The sequence below is a fragment of the Quercus robur genome, chromosome 10 (assembly GCF_932294415.1).
Source record: "Quercus robur chromosome 10, dhQueRobu3.1, whole genome shotgun sequence".
Taxonomy (NCBI): Eukaryota; Viridiplantae; Streptophyta; class Magnoliopsida; order Fagales; family Fagaceae; genus Quercus; species Quercus robur.
This window is the reverse complement of record NC_065543.1, coordinates 40,668,068-40,691,751: the sequence shown is the minus strand read 5'-3', so window position 1 is coordinate 40,691,751 and position 23,684 is coordinate 40,668,068. Positions and strand designations below refer to the sequence as shown.

At 31.7% G+C, this 23,684-nt stretch overlaps 2 protein-coding genes across 2 annotated transcripts; both read left to right on the top strand.

Moving 5' to 3' along the window:
* The first annotated feature begins 9,956 nt into the window (after nt 1–9,956).
* Nucleotides 9,957–11,069, top strand: LOC126702821 (gibberellin-regulated protein 6). Its single transcript, XM_050401681.1, has 4 exons — nt 9,957–10,124; nt 10,258–10,293; nt 10,415–10,448; nt 10,591–11,069. The coding sequence occupies exons 1-4, from the start codon at nt 10,056–10,058 to the stop codon at nt 10,770–10,772; spliced, it is 321 nt and encodes a 106-aa protein (XP_050257638.1). The 5' UTR covers nt 9,957–10,055; the 3' UTR covers nt 10,773–11,069.
* Nucleotides 11,070–19,477: 8,408 nt separating this feature from the next.
* LOC126702067 (probable arabinosyltransferase ARAD1) lies at nt 19,478–23,397 on the top strand. Its single transcript, XM_050400680.1, has 3 exons — nt 19,478–19,719; nt 19,952–21,354; nt 22,634–23,397. The coding sequence occupies exons 2-3, from the start codon at nt 20,383–20,385 to the stop codon at nt 23,153–23,155; spliced, it is 1,494 nt and encodes a 497-aa protein (XP_050256637.1). The 5' UTR covers nt 19,478–19,719; nt 19,952–20,382; the 3' UTR covers nt 23,156–23,397.
* The last annotated feature ends 287 nt before the right edge of the window (nt 23,398–23,684 follow it).

The following is a 23,684-nucleotide window of genomic DNA, read 5'->3' as shown; positions in this document are numbered from 1 at the left end:
CTTTTCATTTTTTTTTCTTTTATCATCTTAGCCCAACTCCTACTCTAAGAAAAGCGAAAAGGAAAAAGAAGGATAAGAATGTAGCCAAATTTTGTTTGTTATATTAGAAGGAAGATGAAAACTTTGAGATTTGTTTGTATTGGTACAAAAGAATACATGTGAAGAATAAAAGGAAAGAGATGGAGATATCCATTTTTGGCTATATTAAATTTGTTAAAGTTAGCTATTCCACCCAAAATATAGTCTCTAAAATTATAGATGTACAATTTCCAAATTAAATATGGTTCTTTATTCTTTAGCGTCTGATGCATGAATTGTCAATTTTTTTTCCCTCTTTATTATATTATTATTTTTTTGTTTTTTAAGTTGTCTAATAATGAGTACCATTGGTTTTTTATATGCAACTAAGGAAGATGAAACACGAATAGACAGGAAAGGAGGAACTTCAACCGATATAAACTTATGTCAGCCAATAATTCATTTCACCAAAACAAAGTCCTTTATAGCAAATGGAATTTTCTTCATCTTATCAAAGCAAATAATTCTGAGTAGCTAGCTTACATATCAGGCATGGGACCCTAAGTTAATAAGACAGTTCAATATCCTTCTTTACTCCATTTAATTTTCCTTCATGATATTATCTCAATTTAAGTTCTAAGAGAAATGCAGTGATGAAAACTGGGATACTCAGTTATGTCTAGCAAACTTGAATGAAACACTCTATCGGTGAGTTTTAATTGTTTCTAGAAGCCAAAAAATTGTGAGAATTCCTCTTTCGTGATTGAAGATGGTTTCTCTTTGCAACAATCATTTGGTATTTGGAATATAATATCCAGGAAGGCCCACTTGCCCAATCATGCTATGGCCACATTTTTATTTAATATATAGCATTACTCAATAAGGCAACTATATATGCGCACGCAGCAAATTTTTTAATGTTGTAGAAGTGACCCAGTTTTTTTTTTTTTTGTTTTAGTGGTGAGTGGAACTTATCAGAAAGATAAAGAATAAGATAGAAGATTTCATATAGAATATTGTACCACTATTAAATTAGTTCAAAGTGAAGTTGTGCCTAATGTATATTCCTTCAGAACAATATAGGATATTTTCATTTTGAGATCCATATATCCACAAAGATAAACTTTCACTAATAAAGCAAAAGAAAGTGGTAAGACAGTCGGTCATTGAAAAGACTGGTTTTCTCCTATGGAATTCATAATCTTACAGTACTACCCAACTAGAGAAGAAAGTGGTTTGGACAAGGAACAGTAATCTATTGCATCAAAGAATTAACTCGCTCATCAATGTCGGGGATAGAATCATTACATGCAATAATGTTGAGTAGATATATTGGTTGACCTAGCCAATATGAACTATGAAGTTTTTCAAATCACATCTTTTAATTTCTTAATTCTATCCAAACTATAAGAAACATCATCATCTTCTTCTTCTTCTTGGTTTTTTCCTTTTCCATTTTTTTTTTCCTGGGCTATGGGTACTTGGGTAGTTGATTTAAGTCAACCAACCAAATTAATCACAATTTATTTACTCATTGTTGTACTATCTAAATATATTGTTGACCCACCTCTTCATCCTATTGACAAAGAGTAAGAAATGCTCGGTATGTAATTAAAGCTGCACATGTCTGTTTTTAGAGATTACTAGCAAGCATTACTGCCTTCTTGTCTGTTGTTCCTTCTATTACATTAATATGAATGTGACTTACTTCTTTTCTCCCTTTCTTTCTTTCTCTTTACTGTTGAGTTCCTTTGAGAATATCAAATTCAAAGCAAAGGACATGGTCAGCAGCTTTTGGTTCTTCCATGACTGTGCAAACATAAGACACTCTGTGGCTTAGTTAGTTAATTAATCAGTTTGTCTACATGTAAATTGAGCATACCAGAATATTCACGCTAATAGCCATAATCTTGTTTTTTTTAATAGTCATCAACTTTGTAGCCGCTAGTTTTCTTTCCCTCCAAATATTGCCACATATGTGTATATGTTCCATGGGCAATGGTTGTTACAAATAGCACACACTGTGTGTTACTGTGTTTCAATAACTAAAAACGTGAGTTAGTATTTTCAGTTTATTAAAATACATAATATTGTGTGTAATAGAATTTACCTTCTGTTTCATTGTTCCTTAAAAGTTAAAACTTTGTGTGAGTCTCCTGTGTTATACTTTACATTATACAAATCTAAAGGATTATATGCCCAATATTGGATGAGGGGTAAACATTCTGCTAGGTAACCAAGTAATTGCTAGACTTGGCTCCATTTCTTGTAAAAGTTTTGCAGGGTATATTGGATTTTCTAAACACCAAGGGCCTAAAGATTTAGATTAATATCATTAATTAAGCAGTGTTAGTTGAGTTTGTAGTCAGAATAAGATTTGAATTTTCCAACCAATTTCACTTTAGTCTGACCCTCAATCAAGAAAGTATTCTACTTGGTGTATTGCATCTCTCCTCTTATATAAACGTAAGTCTCATGTATAGTGGGAGGAAGATGTAATATACCAAATGCACTGAACAATTTCATGATTTGGAAATTGAGTAATTCTCATTTAAAATGTAAGATATTAGTTAATACTAATACATTATAATCAATTTCTTAATTAGTTTGACTAAAAAGCTTATGAATGATCAAATGTACAAGCAAACATATATAGTCTTTTTCTTCTGAATAATCATTAATCTATAACCAAATAAAAGAGTAGCAAAAGGTTCAAATCTCACCATCTAAAATAAAAATAAATAAATAAAAGAAGAAGGAGGTGTTGTAAACCTAGATATGTTGTAGGCCCAACTTTCTTTCTTCCATCTAAATTCGGATTTTAGTCATGCTATGGTTTAGATTCCTCTATTTGTTTCTCTTAGCCAGATGATGAGAGGTCTCCTGAAAGAAAAAAATAAGGCAACAAGTTTTTAAAAAATAAAAATAAATAAATAAAAGAAAAGGTGGGGGAAAAAAGCAAGAGAGAGAGGAAGAGAACAAGATGAAGTAGTAGCCCACAAAATTAAAGAAAAAAAAAAGGACAACAACTGGACCAGTCTAATCTTTTAAAATCCAAGAATACACATATATGTAGGTCGGCCCAATATGCCTTTAATCCTCCTTGTTCTCTAATGTTGGCTTCGTAGGACCGCAAGCCACGTTTTGTTTGTGTTATACTGTTTTGGCTGAGGGGGGGGGTGCCCCCCTTCTAGCTTGAGAATGAAGGAAAACAACAAGAAGAAGAAGTGAAGAACCACATGACTCATAACTAGAGCCAATGCATCACCAAAAGCTTCTATCAATTTATGGGTGAAAAGGTGAATGTGTTTCAAACAATCTTTTATAAGGAGATGATTAATTAAAGACGTGTGGAATTTTATTATGGTTCTTGATTAAGTGAAAGGTGAAATTGACAACTTGTTTGTTAAAAAAATAAAATGAAAATTTCCTGATAGGGTAAGAGGTAAGAGGTATAGGTAGAACTTCATTGTCTATGGAGAATTTTGTTAAAGAAAACGGTATTGTGATTTCAACATCAAAAGAAAGATTGTTTTGAACACGACACCGCCCCCTCTCACTGTGGAGGGTTAGTTGGAACTTGGAAAAGTAATAATTCCAATAAAAAAATCTGGATCCAATTATTGCTGTGCTGTACAAGAAGTCCATAATAGAATTATGTCCTTGCAATGTTACGTCTTACCAAAACCAGATACACCAAAATTACAGCCTGCATGTAACATCATCAACATGTGAGTAAGTGCATGTGGATGTACTTTGGGACTGTCCTAGGCCACAGCCCACTTTTAGAGTGACTTTCTTTTTTTCTTTTTCTTTTTTACTTCACACTCACTAGCTGGTACTGACATGCCTCAGTTCAGTTTGAGTGGTCTCATTCTCAAGTTTGAATTATATATAGGCTATAGCTCATAGGTTAATCATTTTCATTAGGTCAGAATAATGCTGAATAAGAAAGAAGCACATTGCAATATTCTTACCTAAATGTCAGAAACAAGTCTAGCAAAAACAATATTGATGCACATGTACGAATACCTAAATCTCAAAAACAGATCTTGAGCCCGTTTGTTTAAACTGTTGCAAAAACCTTTTAAAAAGGTGTTTGTAAAAAATCTAGACTCCTTGCATATTTGAAACGGCATTTTATACATTTTTAAAAATTCAAATTAATTTTAAAATGATTGTTTAAATTGCACAAACACCTAAACAAATGCACCCTTAATTTGTAAAGCTACATTCACTAAAAGAAGCATATTGAATTCTTACCTAAATGTCATAAACAAGTTTAGCAAAAATAAAATACACATATAGTAAACAGATCTTGAGCCTGTTTGTTTAAGCTGTTGCAAAAACCTTTAAAATGAGTGTTTGTAAGAAATAAAAAATAAATAAAAAAACCTGGACTCCTTGTGTATTTGAAACGGCGTTTTACACATTTTTAAAAATTCAAATTGATTTAAAAATGTGTGTTTAAATTGCACAAACACCTAAACAAACGCACCCTTAATTTGTAAAACCACATTCACTAAAATAAGTATATTGCATTCTTACCTAAATATCATAAACATGTTTAGAGATACATCTTGACCCCATATGTTTAAGTTATTTCAAAAACCTTTAAAATGCGCATTTGTAAAAAAAAATATAGACTCCCCTACATATTTGAAACCGCATTTTATGTGTCTTTAAAAATGCATATAAGGCTGCACAAACACCTAAACAAAGGAACCCTTATTTTGTAAATTTATGTGAACTTTGACAAATTCACCATTGGATTATATTTTTTTCTTAAATCCTTCATGCTTGTAAAATTTTCAGAAGATCAAAGATTATAATTATATCATCAATCTAATGTTTAAATTTCATGTTTTTTTAGTCTAAAATTAGGCATAAAAAGTAAGTTTTGGATCGAATAGTAAATAATATCAAATTAATACAAAATTTGACATGTGTGTTAAAAATATAAAAAACATGCAATTCAACGATTTAATTTTTAAAATATATAATAATGTTAATTTTTTGAGTGAAAGTTATAGTTTTAAGCTACAATCAAACTTGTAGTCAAACTTTGTCTTTTGTGAAATATCAATTATTTAAATCATTATTTTGTAAATTATGAAATTCATTTTTCTATTAATTATTTATATTCATAAGAACAACTAGGTGTACTTAAAATTTTGGCCCCCTCAAATTACGGTTGTCACAATCATAATTCTACTTGATAAAAAGACATAATAAAATGCAAGATTTGGAGGTATAACAACAAGAGAAAATAACTTTTTGACATCCTAAAAGACCTAAAACACAAGTGTCATGTTCCCCATCACTACAAAAAAGGCGGGCTATGATGAGGGAAAGATTAAATTCAAGACAAACCAATTCTTCTTCTTTTTTTCCCCATTTTTGATTTAATAACAATCTGATTCAGGTATGGCTAAGATGAATCATGGAAAATCATGTGAACAATGAGAAAAGGCCTAATTATCTAAGGCTTAGGGATTACTTACACACATGATCCCTTGCATATGAGTTTGAGTGATAGACCTTCCTTGTTGATGGCTTGATCACCCGAGCCTCACAATCACTGTAACGATTACCACCACCATTGTTACTCACTTCATGGCATGGAGTAGTTGTGTTGCTATTGTTGTTGGATGTGTTTTGAAGTGTTTGTTTGCTGAAATTGAATGCTACAATATTGACTAGTAAGTGAGAAGATGGAAAAAAATAAAAATTAAAGGACCCCTTTTGTTGAATGACTTTCTCCTGATTATGAAAAGTAATTTTTAGAGTTTTCAAGTCTTAGGGGTTGTGCCTTTTAGAGAATTGATCCTTATCTTTTGTCCCCAATATATATTTGTTGTTGATTTAGAGTAGACTGCCAATTGGCACTCTACAGGATGGTGAGAGCTTTTAGCTTTCTTTCTTTTTCTTTTCTTTTCTTTTTTTTTTTTTTGAGTTTTTATCCGATTTTGTTCCTTTAAAAAATATTTTTAAGAGATAACTCAAGTTTTAAAGTTTTGATAGTTTCTTTTAATGATTAGATTAGCCCTTTTTAAGACTAATTTTCAAAATTGTTAAAATTATAAAACATTTATGGAAGGATGGATAAATGATTGTTTTAATAATTCAAGAAATTCTTTATTATCTAGTAGGATTATCCTGTGCTTGAATGTCCTTTTAAAAAAAAATACTAAATATTTTAACACACACACGGAGAAAGAAAAAATGTCTTAAAAAAACTAACAGTGGGTATATATTCAAAAGAGCCATTATTATTTTTTGTTTGGACTAGTGGGAATTAAATTTTTGATTGAATTTAAACAATCATTTGAGAACCAATCAAAATTAACCAAGTTCAAGCATTCTCATTTTAATACCATCTTATGACCAATGAAAATTTTAAATCCCTAGGTCAATTTTGGAATTTTCAGAATGAGTAAATTAATATTTTGCCAATGGGTACTAATTTGCTCAAAAATGAAATTTTGTAAGGTTAGGAAATGGTCTACACACTCTTTGTAATCTTTTTCCTTATAATGCATACCTTTGGTGGATTAGGTTCCTGGTTTTTCTTAATTTTGGGGGCTTTTGTCTCTTATGTTATGTGTGACTTTTATTTTGGTAATATAATGTGTGATTGTTTCTCCATCTAACTTCTTAGCATTTGTTATGCAATTATCACATGCTTGCTATTTAACTTTATTGAAGATCCAAAACAATTTGAAGGCCCGTCTCAATGGTCCATACAACCCATCATTGGTGACACTATTTTGTACAGTAATCCTTTCTTTGTCTTTTTCTTTTTCTTTTTCTTTTTTTACCGTAATAGTTTTAATTAGCAGCTACAATGTTAATTCTGTGTACAGAGAATCAAATAGAGCTTCTTATATTCTTAGGAATGGGCTTATTTTTGTAATAACTCACTTCTCAGACTTTTTCCTTTTCTGCTATAAGTAGACTTCAAATTCAAATTCAAAGAACAAACAACTTACAAAAGGAAGGAATCAGTCTCATCTCTATCTTAGAACCCAAGACAAAAATTTGATAAGGAAGAAATGTGGATAAATTCCTTTATGTCAATTCAAAAGTGCCCTTTAGTTACATTATGGGCCATAAAATTAGCCTCCTTAAATGTATGATTTACAAACCATTCTGAGAAGAAATTCAAAATTAATTTTGTTTCATCTATAATACGTTGATCGACCAATGAGAGAAGGAAAAGTCTTTCAGTAGCGGTAGAATCACATTTAAAGCAACTCATTCTCAAATTACATGTTTGCACCCTAATTGTAATGCTTTTGATGCTACTAGCTTGGCCGCTTTTAGTAGAACTTGGTCTTGTATGTCAGCACTGTCTATGCAAAGATTATCGGACGGTAAACTGTGCTACTCCACCTCAATTTTAATTGGTGATGAGGAAAATGTACTCATGTTTTTTTTTTTTTTATGGTACTTGACATCGTACCTTAAAAGTTTATTTTTAAAGCGGTTTTAGAGAGTCAAATTATGATCCCTCCAACAATCGCCCCCTCACAATGACGCTCTTATGACTTGAACTCATGATCTTAGCTTTGATACTATTTGTTGGATTATGAATTATGTCATTTCACCTCAAAACCAATTGGTAATAAAGAAAACATATTCAAGTCTTTTATGATATTCGACATTGCACCCCAGGAGCCTGTTTTTAAAGTGATTATAGAGAGTCGAATTGTGGTTTTTCCCCAAAAAAGATCTCTCTTTTTTTGGTTGCTACCTACGGTAGCTAGACATGCCTTCTTCTATCTAATGGATTACATCAAAATCCATTTTCACAAAAGCAACATTCGTATGCGGGGGGTCATGAGTTACTTCTATGGTCTTCCGTACTTGCACAATCACAAGATTCAGGATGATCACTATACGTTTTAATAATTTATCTACTTAAAAATATAAGATCAAGCACTTCACACTCAGTTCAGTTTGTCTTATAATGCAATTCCTTGTCATCATATTAGATCACAAAACATTTCTACAAAAATAATAGAAAGCTCACATGGTCATGGCCCTTCCCTCTCCTCTCAATTCAACAAAAAGATATTCATTCAGCCGAAATTGTAGGCATGAATTCTCTGTTGTCCACACACTAACAATGTTTTTTTTGTACATTTGTTGAAGCACACAAACCCTATCAATCACTTATGATAATAAATATAGAGGGGAAAGAAAAGGCCCACCGCCCACCATAAACTCAGATACAAAGAGCCCAAAGCTCGTGATGGGAAACACAAAATAGACAATGGACAAAGGGAGATGGGTTTACAGCGCAAGGAGCGCAGTGCTGTCGTTTTGGCGCAACTTTTGGTCATGTGCTTGGTTCAGTTAGGTGCACATGGATGATGAACAATCCATGGTCCCCCAATCAATTATTAGATCCCCAATCAATTATTTTTCCTTAGCCCTAATCTCCTACTTTTCTTGTACATACAGCTCTTCTACTCAGGCTACCTAAGATCTCGCCACGTCACTCTACCAAGTTTCTATATGGTTGATTTCCTGTCCACGTATGACATTAGCTTATTTGGTGATTGATGGAGTGAGATTTTGTGTGCACTCAATTGTAGAGTAGAGTAATCAGTTTCTTATATGAAGTATATGATTAATGCTGGACGTTGAAGACTTTTTGGAACTATGATTAATGTGATCTGATTTCTGGATTAGTGGGGCCCCACTCCATAACTATTAAAACTAACTTACCCATGTTATAGACAACAGTGCACTGGCTATTTCTATTACAGTTCTACCCTTTTAATAAGTTTATTAACATTTTGTAGATTTGATTTAGATCACAATTAGTTAGATTTTATTCCAATATTAATTGTTAATTTGATATAATCATCCTTCGGTGATATCACAAATCCTTACCCAAGAGTCAACTCTTTGTAATTCTAAGAGAAAAATGATATCATGTTAATTGTAAAAGTCCATAGTTGATGACAACTTGACAAGAGATAATATAAATTACTTGTTTAATTTTGTTGTTTAAGATAATAAACTAAAGGTGCATTTGTATAAGCGGTTGCAAAACAGTATTTTTAGTTTAAAACGAGTATTTGTAAAATAAATAAAAAATTATGAGGAGTTGCTATTGCAAAACATAATTTTCATTTTTTTAAAATGCACTTTTAAACTCCCAAAATACCTAACTAAACTGACCTAATTCTGTAAAATAGTGTAAGTTTACTAAGGCATAATTTATTCAATTTGGTTTTTTTATTATTAACGTGGATGTGTTATGCATTTTTAAGGAACTACTAGACTTGGCAAAGTCCAATTGAACCTGCCAATCCATTTAAATTCATTCAAAATAATATATATATATATATAAACTTTTGTTAGTTTGCTTTCTTAACATGATTTCTTTTTTCTTTTCTTTTTTAGTGTCACTAGTTGGATCCGGGTTGATCCGAACTCAGCAAAGGATTTGACCAATTGGGTTTAAGTCCACATTATAAACAAATTGCATATATGTTGATGATTTTTATATCTAAATTGAGTAAATTCTAATGTACCATTTTCCACCTTTTGTGCATCGATATAATACACGGTGGTCATCAAACCTAAATATAACCAATAAAATCAAAGTAAAACTCCCACATGCAATCATCAGGTCTAATCTAATAATGTACCAAACTTAGAATTAGGAATCAATAACTAATATAATAAGAAGGATATTTACAAATTATGGTGTTCTTTATTCTTTCCAACATTTTCGAATTAAGGCTAATAAAACCAGTAAAGGCACAAATCTCTAGTGCATTATTAGCTAATGGACATTTTGGGAATATACCCTAAACATAGATCAGCTAATGTCTTTTTCTAAGGCAAAATAATACTATAGTACCAGTAGATTAGATCGTGCAAATGTTGCAATATGTCAGTCCCTCTTCAACCAAGTCTATTTAAGGCCAGGACTACTTTGCTCTGGGAACTAAGCCACACACCACACTACCTAGACCACTTGAACCAGCTCTCTCTCTCTCTTTTGCCTAGTACTTATGGCCATGGCTAAGCTTCTCTGCATTCTGCTTCTAGCTCTCCTTGGCATTTCCATGGTTGCAACCCAGGTGAGTTCCCATTCTACACAGTACACACTTTGAAAATGTGCCATGATTCTGGTCCTAGAATGAGAAAATTTCATAATATATACTATTCATAATCTGGTTGTAATTGTCTACCCCTTTTATTTCTCTCGTATAGGTCATGGCAAAAGAAGCTCAGTACCACCTTCAAAGTGTAAGTTTTTTCATCACTTTTGCATGATAATTCATTTGGGAAATTTTTGCAATTTCTTTTGTAAGTAATGGTTTTACTTTACATTGTACCATATTTTTGACAAAATATTTGTGTTCTTCAGGGGCAAAATGGACAAGGGAGTCTTAAGAGTTACCGTAAGTAATCACCGACAAAATGTTTTATTTTTACCCCTATATGTGGTCTTCTTTTAGCACTGTTAAGTGTAATTTTGCACTCAGTAATTTCTTTTCTGATTTTTTTTTTTTTTTTTTAACCTTGTGTAAATTAAATAACCAGAATGCCCATCACAATGCTCAAGAAGATGTAGCCAGACACAGTACCACAAACCATGCATGTTCTACTGCCAAAAATGTTGTGCCAAGTGCCTGTGTGTTCCTCCTGGCTACTACGGAAACAAGGCTGTGTGCCCTTGCTACAACAACTGGAAGACCAAGAGTGGAGGCCCCAAATGCCCTTAAACTCTAGCTTTTTAATTTATGTTCTTAATTTATTCCCACCAAGAATTAGTACGAGTTTTATTGTTGGTTTTATTTATACTTTATAATCAGGTCATTAATTTATTGACCTAGTTATTCTCCCCCATGTGAAATTTATTTCACTGCTCCAAGGGGTTTTGTCATTTGTAAACCCCATGTGACTATGAGGGCAGCATGACCAAACTTAGTCAATGTACTTTTGTCCATTTCTTTCATGAATGAAATGTGCATTAATTTATCAATAATAATGAAAAATTATAGGTGGTTGATTCTATTAAATGCATATGATGTAGGGGGAGAAAAGAATGTAAATGTGCAATTTTTTATTTTACAACTAATGGGGGAGGGGGATTAAAATCCAGCTTCTCGAGAAGCATTCGGCAATATCATTTAAAAACAAAAATTTTGGCTACAAAAAAGTATATAATGTTTCGGATGCATGTAACATTATACTCACAAAATGTGGATGAACCCACATATTACGAGTATGATATTGCATCATCTAAAACACTATATAATAAGAACTCCTTAACTCCAGGTTCAAAGATTAGTGAAAACTTAAATCCTTAAAAAAGTGTGTGGTTTGATGTTGGCTACATGCCTTCAATCAATAATCAATACTAATAAATATAGGGCAAAATGTAGGTTCATAACAAAACAACTATTTGGGCATAGTACATTAGATTTTTCAATTAAATTCAAATGTACGACTGCATTACCCAATGAAGCACAAATAGACATTCTTTTCCAAGAACAATTAAATTCAATATGATTATATATTTGAATTTAATTGAAAATCATAATTTAATGCACTTAAACAACTGTACCAAGGTTATATCCACAAATATAAACATCCACTCCTAAATGTTAGCGCTCAATGTATTTCTGCATAATGGACTGTTCTGATGTTGTACTTCAGTTTCTGGTTAATGAAATTACAAGTCTTTCGCTGAAAATAAAAAGTGAGAGAATCTTCTCTTTCTTTTTCTTTTTGGTCCATTGAAGACCCATTGGACTTTCTCAAACCCCTTCTCTGAGGTTCTATACTTGCTAAATAGTGATGCATCAAGAAGATCAAATCACAACTTATTTTGGGCTGTGCTGGGCCATTCAGGGACATTTAACTCATTAAGGTTACATATTCTTGATCACCATTCATAAGCCTAAATTAGATGATATGGTATGGGTAGTTTGACTAATAATATAAATGAAATAAGTGGGCTGGCTGGCCCATATTTCATTTGTTAAAGTAGCCCACAAACATTTCCCCCTTTTTTTTCCACCATTACTTGAAGCCCATTGTCTACCAAAAAAAAAAAAAAAGGCCCCATTAATTTATAATCTCTTCCAAGCGAAACTTTCTCGTGATCATTTTTTTTTTTACTTTTATTAGTCTTTAGATGACTTTTCTCATGATCATGTTGACAAGCGACAATAAACTTTAAATGGAATTTTTTTTAAATTAAAATATTAAATAATGTTAATAGAAAGAAGGGAAAATGTTCATGTACTTTCTTCCTTGTACTCCTATTATTTTCTCCAACCTCATACATTTTCAAAAGAAGTATAATTGGTCAATATCCTTTTTTTTCTCCTAATATGACCAATTTATCATAAAATAAAATCACTTATATTCTTTTTGATAAACAAACACACACACAAGAGAGAAAGAAATGAGTTTTAATACAAAGGCACATCAATTTATCATAAAATAAAATCACTTATATTCTTTTATAGTTGGGAAAATTATATTTTTAATCATCTATATATATATATATATATTAATAGGCAAAGTTAAGAGAAAATCTAATTAAATTCTAAATTTGAGTCTAATTTTGTGTCACGTGTCTCATCTAATTTTTAAATTTATGTGTCAAGTGAATTATTAGGTGCAAAAATTAAAGAGTCTAAATTCAATTAGATTATAAATTCAAGTTTAATTTTGCATTATGCATCCCATCTAATTTTTTAATTTTTGTGGCAAGTGAATTTTTGAGTGCAAATACTAAAAAGTCTAAATCCAATTAAATTTTAAATCATAAAATCTTATTAAATTTTAAATTAAAGTCTAATTTTGTGTCACGTATCTAATCTAATTTTTAAATTTATGTGTCAAGTGAATTACTAGGTGCAAAAATCAAAAAATATAAATTCAATTAGATTCTAAATTGAAGTTTAATTTTGTGCCATATGTCCTATCTAATTTTTTAATTTTTGTGACGAGTGAATTATTGGGTGCAAAAACCAAAAAGTCTAGATCTAATTAAATTTTAAATCATAAAATCTAATTAAATTCTAAATTGGAGTTTAATTTTACACCACGTGTCTCATTTAATTTTTAAATTTGCGTATCAAGTGAATTATTAGGTGCAAAAATCAAAGAATCTAAATTTAATTAGATTGTTTGCCAAAAAAAAAATATCAATTAGATTCTAAATTGAAGTTCAATTTTGCGCCATATATCCCATATAATTTTTTTAATTTTTGTGGCTAGTGAATTATTGGGTGAAAAAACGAAGAGTTTAGATCCGATAAGATTTTAAATCATATACACACACACACACTAGCCTCATCACACACGCTTCGCGGGTGCGATGAGGCTTTTTTTTTAAAATTTGTGTCATCATTTTTCATTCATTCCAATTTGAAGTTTACATGTTTTCTCATTAATATTACGCATTCAAAACTACTAATACAATCAGGAATGTCACGAGTTTTAGTGATCCTATTTTGTAGCCAAAACAAAAAAAAAAAAACAAAAAAAAAAACAAAACCAAAAAAAAAAAAAAAAAAACCTATGTTTTTATTTTACACATATAATTTTTATTTTGAAAATGTGAGGCCGGGGAACTTGTGATCCAGCCCACACTCTATTAAGGCTCAGGGCCCATGCTGGGGAGGGTGTGTGCCGAGGACAAGTGGTGAAAGGCCGAGGTGTCAAAGGGAACAGCTGAGGATGACCCTATCCTCGGCACTCCAAGACTTCAAGGGGAAGTGCAACTTCTCGACGAAGGGCGCCCCAAAAAAGCTCCTTGAAGGAGATACGAGTGGAGTGGGACCCACGTGGGGCACGGTGCAAAACTGGTTCAGGGTAAATACATCCCCTCCACATTAAATGCACTCGCCAGCGTCCTGACCATGTTAATGAAAAAAGACTCCTGGACAGGATGGTTTCAATCATCACAACTAACAGAAAGCAAGGAGGGACAGCTGATGGGACAGGTACAAAAGCAGGCACCTACCTGACTAACAAGTGGAGGGCTAAGATCAACCAAGAAGTGCTATATAATGAAAAGGTTAATACACCAAAAAGGGGGCTGGGAAAAATGGCCAAAAACCAGAGCCTCCCAGCCCGCCTCCAGGAGAAAAACTCCTAGGGCGAACACCATTTAACTATGTATGAACACTACGAAAAACCACCGTCTGGTGTCCAAGGCTTATCCTTTCAAACCCAACGCTCTACAAATGATATTGTTTGGACCTTTTTACGTACGAACCCAACACTGTTACGGGTCGTTACAAATCGTGTCCTCACAGAAAATCTAATTTATAAGTGGATAACTTTCAAACCCACGCTCTACAAATGATATTGTTTGGGCCTTTTTACGTACGAACCCAACACTGTTACGGGTCGTTACAAATCGTATCCTCACAGAAAATCTAATTTATAAGTAGATAAAGCAATTTCAAAATCAATAGGAGAGTGGCCCTATTTTTTAGACAATGTTTTAGTAAGAATTAGAATTGTATTTTTATCAAATTGTCTTTTACTTTTGTCTCTACTTAAACATAAGACTATAAGGGCATTTTTTAACAAAAAAAAAAAAGCTCCCAAACAAATAAAACTCCTTAAATAGTAGTATAAATATATGTAATTGCCATTGTTTTTAAACGTACATGTGCATATGCATAGGGTTACTCTAGTGTACTTAATGGATGGTTTCAAATTAATGCCTATAGCTTCAAAATTTTCAAATTAAATCCTAAATTTAAAATTGTTACAAATTAAATCCTATAGTTTCATTATTTTTAAATATGTGTCAATTTAAACCTTATCCGATTTAAAAATCAAAACTACAAAAAAAAATCATGTTTAAATGAATATGATTTTAAAAGTACAAGGTTTTCTTTGAAACTTACAAAAATTTTAAGTTTAATTTGTAAAAATTTTAAATGTTGGGGGTAATTTTTAAAATTAAAAATTTCCAAAATTTTAACATTCCAAACAATCTTATAAGATGGCACGAACCAAACACCATCTTGTAGTTTTATTCCAATAACAGACCAAATACCGTGAAAAAAAAAGGTTAATACAAATGTCTTTATATATATATATATATATATATGGGTTGAGTTCAAGTTACACTTAGTGTAACTTTAAGTAGTGTTACACTACTCAATATTTTTTAATTGGATACAATTTTGACAAATCCTCCATTAGATTATATTATCTTCATATATTCTTCATTCTTGCAAAATTTCAAGGTGATCAAAGATCAATAACAATGTCATCAATCAATTGTTTAAAATCAAGTTTTTATAATTTAAAATAATGCATAAAAAATGAGTTTATGGATTAAATGATAAATAAAATCAAATTAACATGAAAATTGGTATTAATGTTAAGAATATATAAAACATGTAATTTAATGAAGAGATTTTCAAAATATTAATTTCATAACAAGTAATTGAGCGGGGTATATATATTAATTTTTTTTTTTTGGGTAAACATGACAATCTAAACATTTCACCCATATTGTTTAAAAACTACCGACGAAACAATTTATTTGGGGGAAGTGAAATTTTGATTGATTGGTGCTTTTATACTTTAAGTGACACCATTTGATGTAAGTAGTTGTCTTATATTCATCATATTAGAGAGAGAAACTCCGAGAGAGAGGAAGCAAGCACAAAACACAATTAATAGAGAGAAGACAACACCTGTAATGTGATGCCGGGTCATAACAGTTCAAAATTTGACAAATAAGAAGAATGAAAATGATGTTTAAGAGAAGATAATTGAAGAGTACCAACTGAAGTTGTCCATTAGTGGTTTTTAAGTTTTAACATATATGGATAGAGAGTGTAAATTGTCATGACTCACTAATAAGTCCGAGGTATAAATTATAAAACATCAAAATTAAAAAGTTAGATTTAGTTTGTCACGAAAAATCCATGTTTTGACAAAAAATTTCACAGTTATTAAAATGACATATTGTTATTAATGTAATAAAAGTAGTGTTTATAGTGTGATTTATATAAAATAGGGAATTACAATAATTTATCTCAAGATTTGGGGAAATATCATAAACCCCTTATATTTTTGTAAATGACATTCTGCCTCCTGGGGTTTAAGTTTATATAATAAATTAGCGGGTAACATGTGCAAATGCATCGAAAATTTTAATATATATGATTTTTTTTGTTTAAATATAAAATTTGATAATTATAGTAACTATTATTAGAAATTTATTTATGATAAGCTATATATTCCAGCATTATACATTTATTATAATTGTATTTGTACTTGAAAGTATATATTTTATAGCTTCTTTTTTGTTAAAATTTTTTAAAAAGAACTATATCTCACACCATGTGAAATTTTTTTTTTTTATATAAAAAAAAAAGTAAAGATTTACATTTTCAAGGTTGCAACCAAACAAATGAAAATAAGAACAGTATTTTTTAGATTATGTTTGTCATATCACCGCAAAATCTTGGTGCAGTAGTCACTCCATAAGTATAAGTGCTTGTGAAGTGTAGGGGGCAAGGGTCGGGGTTCAAGTCTCCAGGAGGGAGTTTCATACACATATACACTTAAATTAGGTTAGAGTAGAATTTCTATCTTGTATAAAAAAAATTTAAAAAAATTATGGTTGTTATTAATATATATTTATTATGGGGTGTGGGGGACAAGGGTCGGGGTTCAAGTCTCTAGGAGAGAGCTTCACATACATATACATTTAAATTAGGTTAGAGTAGAATTTCTATCTTGTATAAAAAATTTAAAAAAAAAAATTATGGTTGTCATTAATATATATTTATTATGGGGTGTGTGGGGCAAGGGCCGGGGTTCAAGTTTTTAGGAGAGAGTTTCACATACATATATATTTAAATTATGCTAAAGTAGAATTTCTATCTTGTATCCAAAAAAAAAAATTATGGTTGTCATTAATATATATTTATTATGATTGTGAATGTATATGGAACTATATTATTATGCATTTATTATGACTGTATTTGTATATAAAATTATATATTCTACCATCTAAAGAAAATATGAGATGGTAAGATTTTAATGGAAGGTATAAATATGGAATAAAATTTTAATTTAATTAAAATATATATATTGAAATAATGATGTGTAAAACTATGGAGCCTCAAAAGCTTATATGACACAATGTTATCAAGTCATCTAAGAGATATATTATCTAGAATCTAACAAGGATTTTACTAACGTGTGCCCTAAGGGCACACAATAGTATACCATTTTTGGAAAAAAAAATTTATCAAGAATTGAAAAAGTTTTGATAGCTTTTTCAATTTCCGATAAATTTTTTTTCAAAAATGAATTTGTCAATATATGCTCTAAGGGCATATATTAACCGGACTCATCTAATAATACAACTTTTAGCCGACTAGAGAGGAGAGTCGGTATTTGCGATCTCCCAGAAGGTAAAGACCAACCTCTTATCTCCAATTGGAAGCTAGAGCTATAAACTAGACCATAAAGCTATCATATTTCATATTTTCTAAGCTAGAGCTTAAAATCCCATAGAGAATTCTTAACACCTGCTCTAATATGTCTTATTTGGTCTCCCAATCCTCAATCATTTATGTAAACTGGGTTCCTAGAAACTCAGGTGCTGCCCATACCCTGGCCAAATAGTCTCTCAATCAAAATGTATTTGGTTATTTTGATATAGGTTGTTCCTCCTTAGAGTCTATTATCAAGGTTGAGGCAAACAATCTTGCTTCTTTGCAATTTTTCTTTTTCTTTAATAAATACTTCTTTCCCATTAAAAAAAAAAAAAAAAAAAATTATAGATCACACCTTACGACCATTTATGTCAATTAAGAATCAAGTCTTCACTCAAAAGGAAATTACAATCAATTAAGAATCAAGTCTTCACTCAAAAGGAAATTACAAATTAAGTCAAAGACTCAAAATACATATATTTCAAATAAAATTCTTATTTAAAATAACTTCAAAGCAATGCTTACTAACAAGATTGGAACTTCAAAGCAATGCTTACTAACAAGATTGGTTATATGATACTTAAAAAAAAAAGGAAAATAATAAGTGTTTTCTTGTCTCAAATCCTTTTTTATCATCCTAAATTTTGAACAAGAAAATGAGAGTATGCTCTTTCTTTCACGTGAAGAGTATGCAATAAATTTCTCGTGAAAAATGGCATCATTTCTTTCGGCCTTTGGCAAAGAGATTCTGTCCTTTTAGGACAAAAACTTTTACACGTGTCTAGTTTATCTTCTGCATGCATGAACTCACCAACCACAGATGGAATGGTAAAGCTTTTTGACATTTCTCTTCAGTTGAATGGGACCATTTCTGCACCATTTTTCTTTTCTTTTTGAAAAACTGCACCATAAGTATTCGGTAAGGACAACAGTAATAATAATGGTTATGTTAACGGGACTAAAATGGGGACATTTATTACAATGAGTTGTGTTAACGGGTAAGATGTCTGTTAAATGTTAACTACACTTCATTGTATTTTTTTTTTTTTTAATTTTTTTTTTTAAATGAGACTCGTATTAGTGCAACTTTAACAATCAGCTCTTGAGAACATTTTCCATTAAAAAAGTCCTTGCCGCTGTCTTTATATGGCCCCACTTTCACTGCGTGACACCCTCATGAAATAATTGTGTACCTTTCAAATATTAATTTTCTTAGTATATATATATATATATATATGTGTGTGAGAGAGAGAGAGAGATAAAAATCTTTGATCAAAACTCCATATCTTTTTTATGCAAATTATGCAAATCTTTTTTTAAAATAAACTCCATATCTTTTTTATAACTTCTCTTATTTAAATAGAAATCTTTTTTTAAAATAAACTCCATATCTTTTTTTAACTTCTCTTATTTAAATAGGGGTGATATTCTTAGTATTCATTTTTTCTTTTTTTTTTCAAAAATTAGTCTTTTTTTTTTTTATACAAAGTTTAATCTAAGCATATGTGTGTGTGAACGACTATCACGCACCAAAATTAGTCTTATTAAACTTTTTTTTTTAAATGTCTTATTAAATAGTTAAAAAGTCTTTTATGAAAAATAACAAGGAGAACATATAAGTAAAATTCAACTATTGAAACTTATCCATGACTTTGTTTGTTACTTGACTTCATCTAAGTCTTTTTTTTTTTTTTTTTTAATAGATCTAAGTCTTTTTTTTAATAATAAATTATCTAATTAATTTTTTTAATAATTAATTATTGTTCATTATTAAAACGTTTCCCACTCCACATAAGTTTTCTCCTTGAACTGTTCTTGAGCTAATTTATAGGATATTAATAAAATCCCAAATGAGTTATACTTTTTTTTTTTAATACTACTTTTTAGAAAGTCTAAGATAGTGATTGCATTACGAGAAAGTTGCATTGTAACTGCTGAAAGCTGACTCTGCTCTCTCTTTGTCTCTTCTCTCTTTCTCTACATGAACAGCCACAAGAAAAATATATAAAAATTGCCTTCTTTTTTTTTTTTTTGAGAAACTTTTAATACATAGTTTAGTTCCTTAAGAAAGCTCAAGAAAATGTTTAAGCGTGCAATGAGTCACTGACGTGAAAAAAAAGGGAAAGACCCTTTGGAATTGGTAGTCCATGCGCATTGTAAAAGTCATTTGCTGTACATCAGTGTGTGTTCTGTACATGGGGAGTCTCAGAGTCCAAGCTCAGCTGATCAGGTACTCATCAACCCAGTTTGTGATCAATTTGTACATGTTTCAGAACCCAGATAACAAAAATCTTAATTGTTCACTATATTAATTTAATCTTGCTATTTTTAGTTTTTCTTTTATTTCCTGGGAGGTTTTTCTAGAATCTTTGTTTTAGCTCTAGCAATGAATCAAAAAATATGTGCTTGTTTTTTCAGCTGGGAAAAAAGTATACTAAAATTTTCTTACTTTGTTTGTGCAGATTTATCACTAGATTTTTGATGATGAATCCAAGAAGAGAAGCTTAAGTTTCTGTTATAGCAAGGTAACCATAGATGTAGTCCAAGATTATCTTTTGGAGATTATCAAAGGTGTTGTTTATGAGACTTTATGTGGTACTAGAATAGCATAGAAAACCTTGTGGTTTTCAAAATTCTTTTAGAGTTTCTGGAAATCAAGTTGATTTTGTAAGTGGGTAGAAGCTAAGTCTTCTTCTTTCATGCGATTCCCTCTAAATTGATGCTTGTAGAAGCTAACTATCCATTGGCTTGGATTTGTAGTATTTTAATACTGCAATTTGATCTTAAGGAGAGAGATTATTAGTATAATTTAAATACTTCGTTTTAGTGTAGAAGCTGTTGCTCTCTTGTTTAACTTTTCTTAAATCAGAAAAGTTTTGCCTGAATCTCACCAATGTCGGAAAAGAGCATGCTTCCTTCAAGGTTTCTTTTCTACTTAGGAACCCTTTCTATGTTCATTTTGATTCTTTCATCTGTGTTCCTTCTTGAATTTACCAACACTTCGATTATACCCAAATCAGTATATAAGATTATTCTCTCTAATAGCACTTCAGTTTACTTAAAACCCAGAAGTGAACAAATTACACTTCCTTCGCTCCCTTCTGTGGATACACAAATTAATGCTGACAGAACTGTGAGAAGTGGGAAGTTGGCATGTCAAGTAAACAATTCGAGTAGGAAAATGCAATCTTTAGGAAAGCGTAGAAAGATGGACTGTGACCCGACTAAGGCACTCTTGAGGGTGTTTATGTATGACTTGCCTCCTGAATTTCACTTTGGATTATTGGGTTGGAAGGGGAGTGAGAAGCAAACATGGCCAAATGTTAGTAGCTCAGGTAGAATCCCACCACACCCAGGTGGGCTGAATTTACAACACAGTATAGAATACTGGCTCACCCTTGATCTTCTGTCGTCAAATGCCCCAGATGTGGTAAGACCATGCAGTGCCATAAGAGTGAAGAATTCAAGCCAAGCAGACGTCATTTTTGTGCCATTCTTCTCATCTCTGAGTTACAACAGGCATTCTAAGGTTTCTGGAAAGGGGAAAGTTAGTGTTAACCGCATGTTGCAGAACAAATTGGTACAGTTTTTGTGGGGTCAGTTGGAATGGAAGCGATTGGGTGGGAAGGATCATTTAATTATTGCTCACCATCCAAACAGCATGTTAGATGCAAGAAGCAAGTTGGGTTCAGCCATGTTTGTGCTTGCAGATTTTGGAAGATACCCAGTTGAAATTGCAAATATTGGGAAGGATATAATTGCTCCTTACAGGCATTTAGTGAGGACCATTTCCAATGGTGAATCAGCTCCATTTGACAAACGTCCTATATTGGTGTATTTCCAAGGGGCAATATATAGGAAAGATGTGAGTTATTCTTCTTTTCCCTCTTTCTATGAAATGTGAATTATTGCGTTCATTCTGGGGAAAAATGCTTCATATATTTACTTCTCTTCTTTGCCTTATGCTATCCCCCAGCTTTGGAATTAATTACCACATGCATTTATGTATTTTATTCCTGTGGAATCAGTTGATAAGGATGCAATGGTATGATGAAATGCTTTATGATTTGCTGATTCCATCCTGAATGTGGAATTGGAATGACTTTAAATGTGTTTCAGACTAACTGCAGCTCAAAGCAAAGAACTTAAATTGTCCTTTTTTTTATGATAAAGTAACAGTGAAGTGTCAAATTTTGGTAATAAGTTGAAAAGAAGACAGTAAAAAATGTATTTGTTGATTCACGTTCAAGCTACCATTTGCGTACACTTTTCTCCTAGTTGGTTTTAGTTATTGTGAAATACCAAAAATGAGAAGAAAAAAAGGGGGGGGGGGGGGGGGGGGGGGTTGGTATTCTTGGTATTACTAATCAATTTAGTCATAACTTCATAAATAAACACCATTAAAATTTTACTTGGCATATAATCTCCCATATCAAATGGTTAACAGGCAGTTGGCACCGGGAATTGATTTTTTTGCTTATAACAAGTTGGGGGAAGGGGGGAGAATTGAGCACAGGTTTTCCCCCATGGGAGACTGAGAAATGCCACTGAGCAATAAGGCTCTTGGCAACAGTAGGTATTGAAGTAGATTTAGCAACTGTACTGTTATTATAGCTCATGTGAGATGCATACTTCCTAGCCAAAGAAGAAAAGGATGGCTACTATTTGCAGATCGCATATCCCTCAGCAGAGGCAGTGTTTTGGTCCTTTTGGTTACTATGTTTCTAGGTTCCCAAGCAATGGCAGTTTGTATTTGGCTTACACTTCATCATCTGGAGAGGGAAAAAATCTATTGGCAATGACCAATTTTTGCTTTAGTTTACTTTCATATGTTGATGCGTACAAGTTATCCTAATTACTTTTTTTCCTCCCAATTACATACCACATATGGAAAATGCCCTTTATCAGTTGCGGGAGATATGATTAACATAATAAACTTCAAATGCTATATTTTTTTTGTTTTAGTTATGATGCTCTCTTTTTGTCATCATTGCTCATCTTTCAACAAACAAGCTGTTTGTGGTGCTTTCCTTCTCTCTTTGCAATGTCTGACCATATAGTTTTGAGGATAGTTATTGTTTAATTGCTTGATGATTTTTGCTCCATATTGATCAATCTAATCTCCATCTTAAATTTTTTTTCAGGGAGGAATCATTCGCCAGGAACTGTATTACCTTCTCAAAGATGAGAAAGATGTACACTTCACATTTGGCAGCATCGGAGGGAATGGGGTTAGGACCGCAGGCAAAGGGATGGCATCATCCAAGTTCTGCCTGAATATTGCCGGAGACACCCCTTCCTCAAATCGCCTCTTTGATGCCATTGCAAGTCATTGTGTTCCTGTGATTATTAGTGATCAGATTGAGCTACCATTTGAAGATGTCATAGACTACACACAGTTTTGCTTATTTGTCCCTGCATCTGATGCTGTGAAGAAGGGTTACCTACTGAATCTTCTTCGAGGAATCAAGCAAGAAAAGTGGACTAAAATGTGGGGAAAATTGAAGGAGATTGCACATCATTTTGAATATCAGTATCCATCACAACCTGGTGATGCTGTGAATATGATTTGGGAAGCAGTTTCACGTAAGATATCTCCAATACAAATTAAACTTCACAGGAGCAACAGATATAGAAGATCTCAATTTCCAGTACAGAATAATTGAAATGACATGCAAAAACGTGAAAGAGTCTTTGAGATCTCTTGACCTTGCACCATATGGAGATCACCAAATATTTGGCTAAATGTGGACATGTCAGAGAGAGGCACAAGCTAGCTTAGTCTTTTTGAAGCTCTGTTAAGGCTTTTGAATTTTGATGACTTAATTTTATTCATACCATTTGTAATGTTTATTTATTTCATTTTTTTCAAAATCAAAAATGCCTTGAGCATGATGATTACAGAGCACTTGCATAAAACTTTAGTTAGCCTCTTAGTCCTCCTTTCAAACCCTCTACTCAGCATAAACTGAACAGATGGAAGTATCATATAATGAAGATGACCTCTGAGTTTATAAACCAAAATTTTGTTAAGTGCATAATAATTTTTTTTTTTTTCGCATAAACGGGAGCTATATTACATAAACATAAGTCTTACAAACATAAATATTACAACAACACTTATAGTACAGGAAAACACATCAACACAAACTAACCGCAGGAAACTGAAACACAACTTACCAAACCAAAACCGAA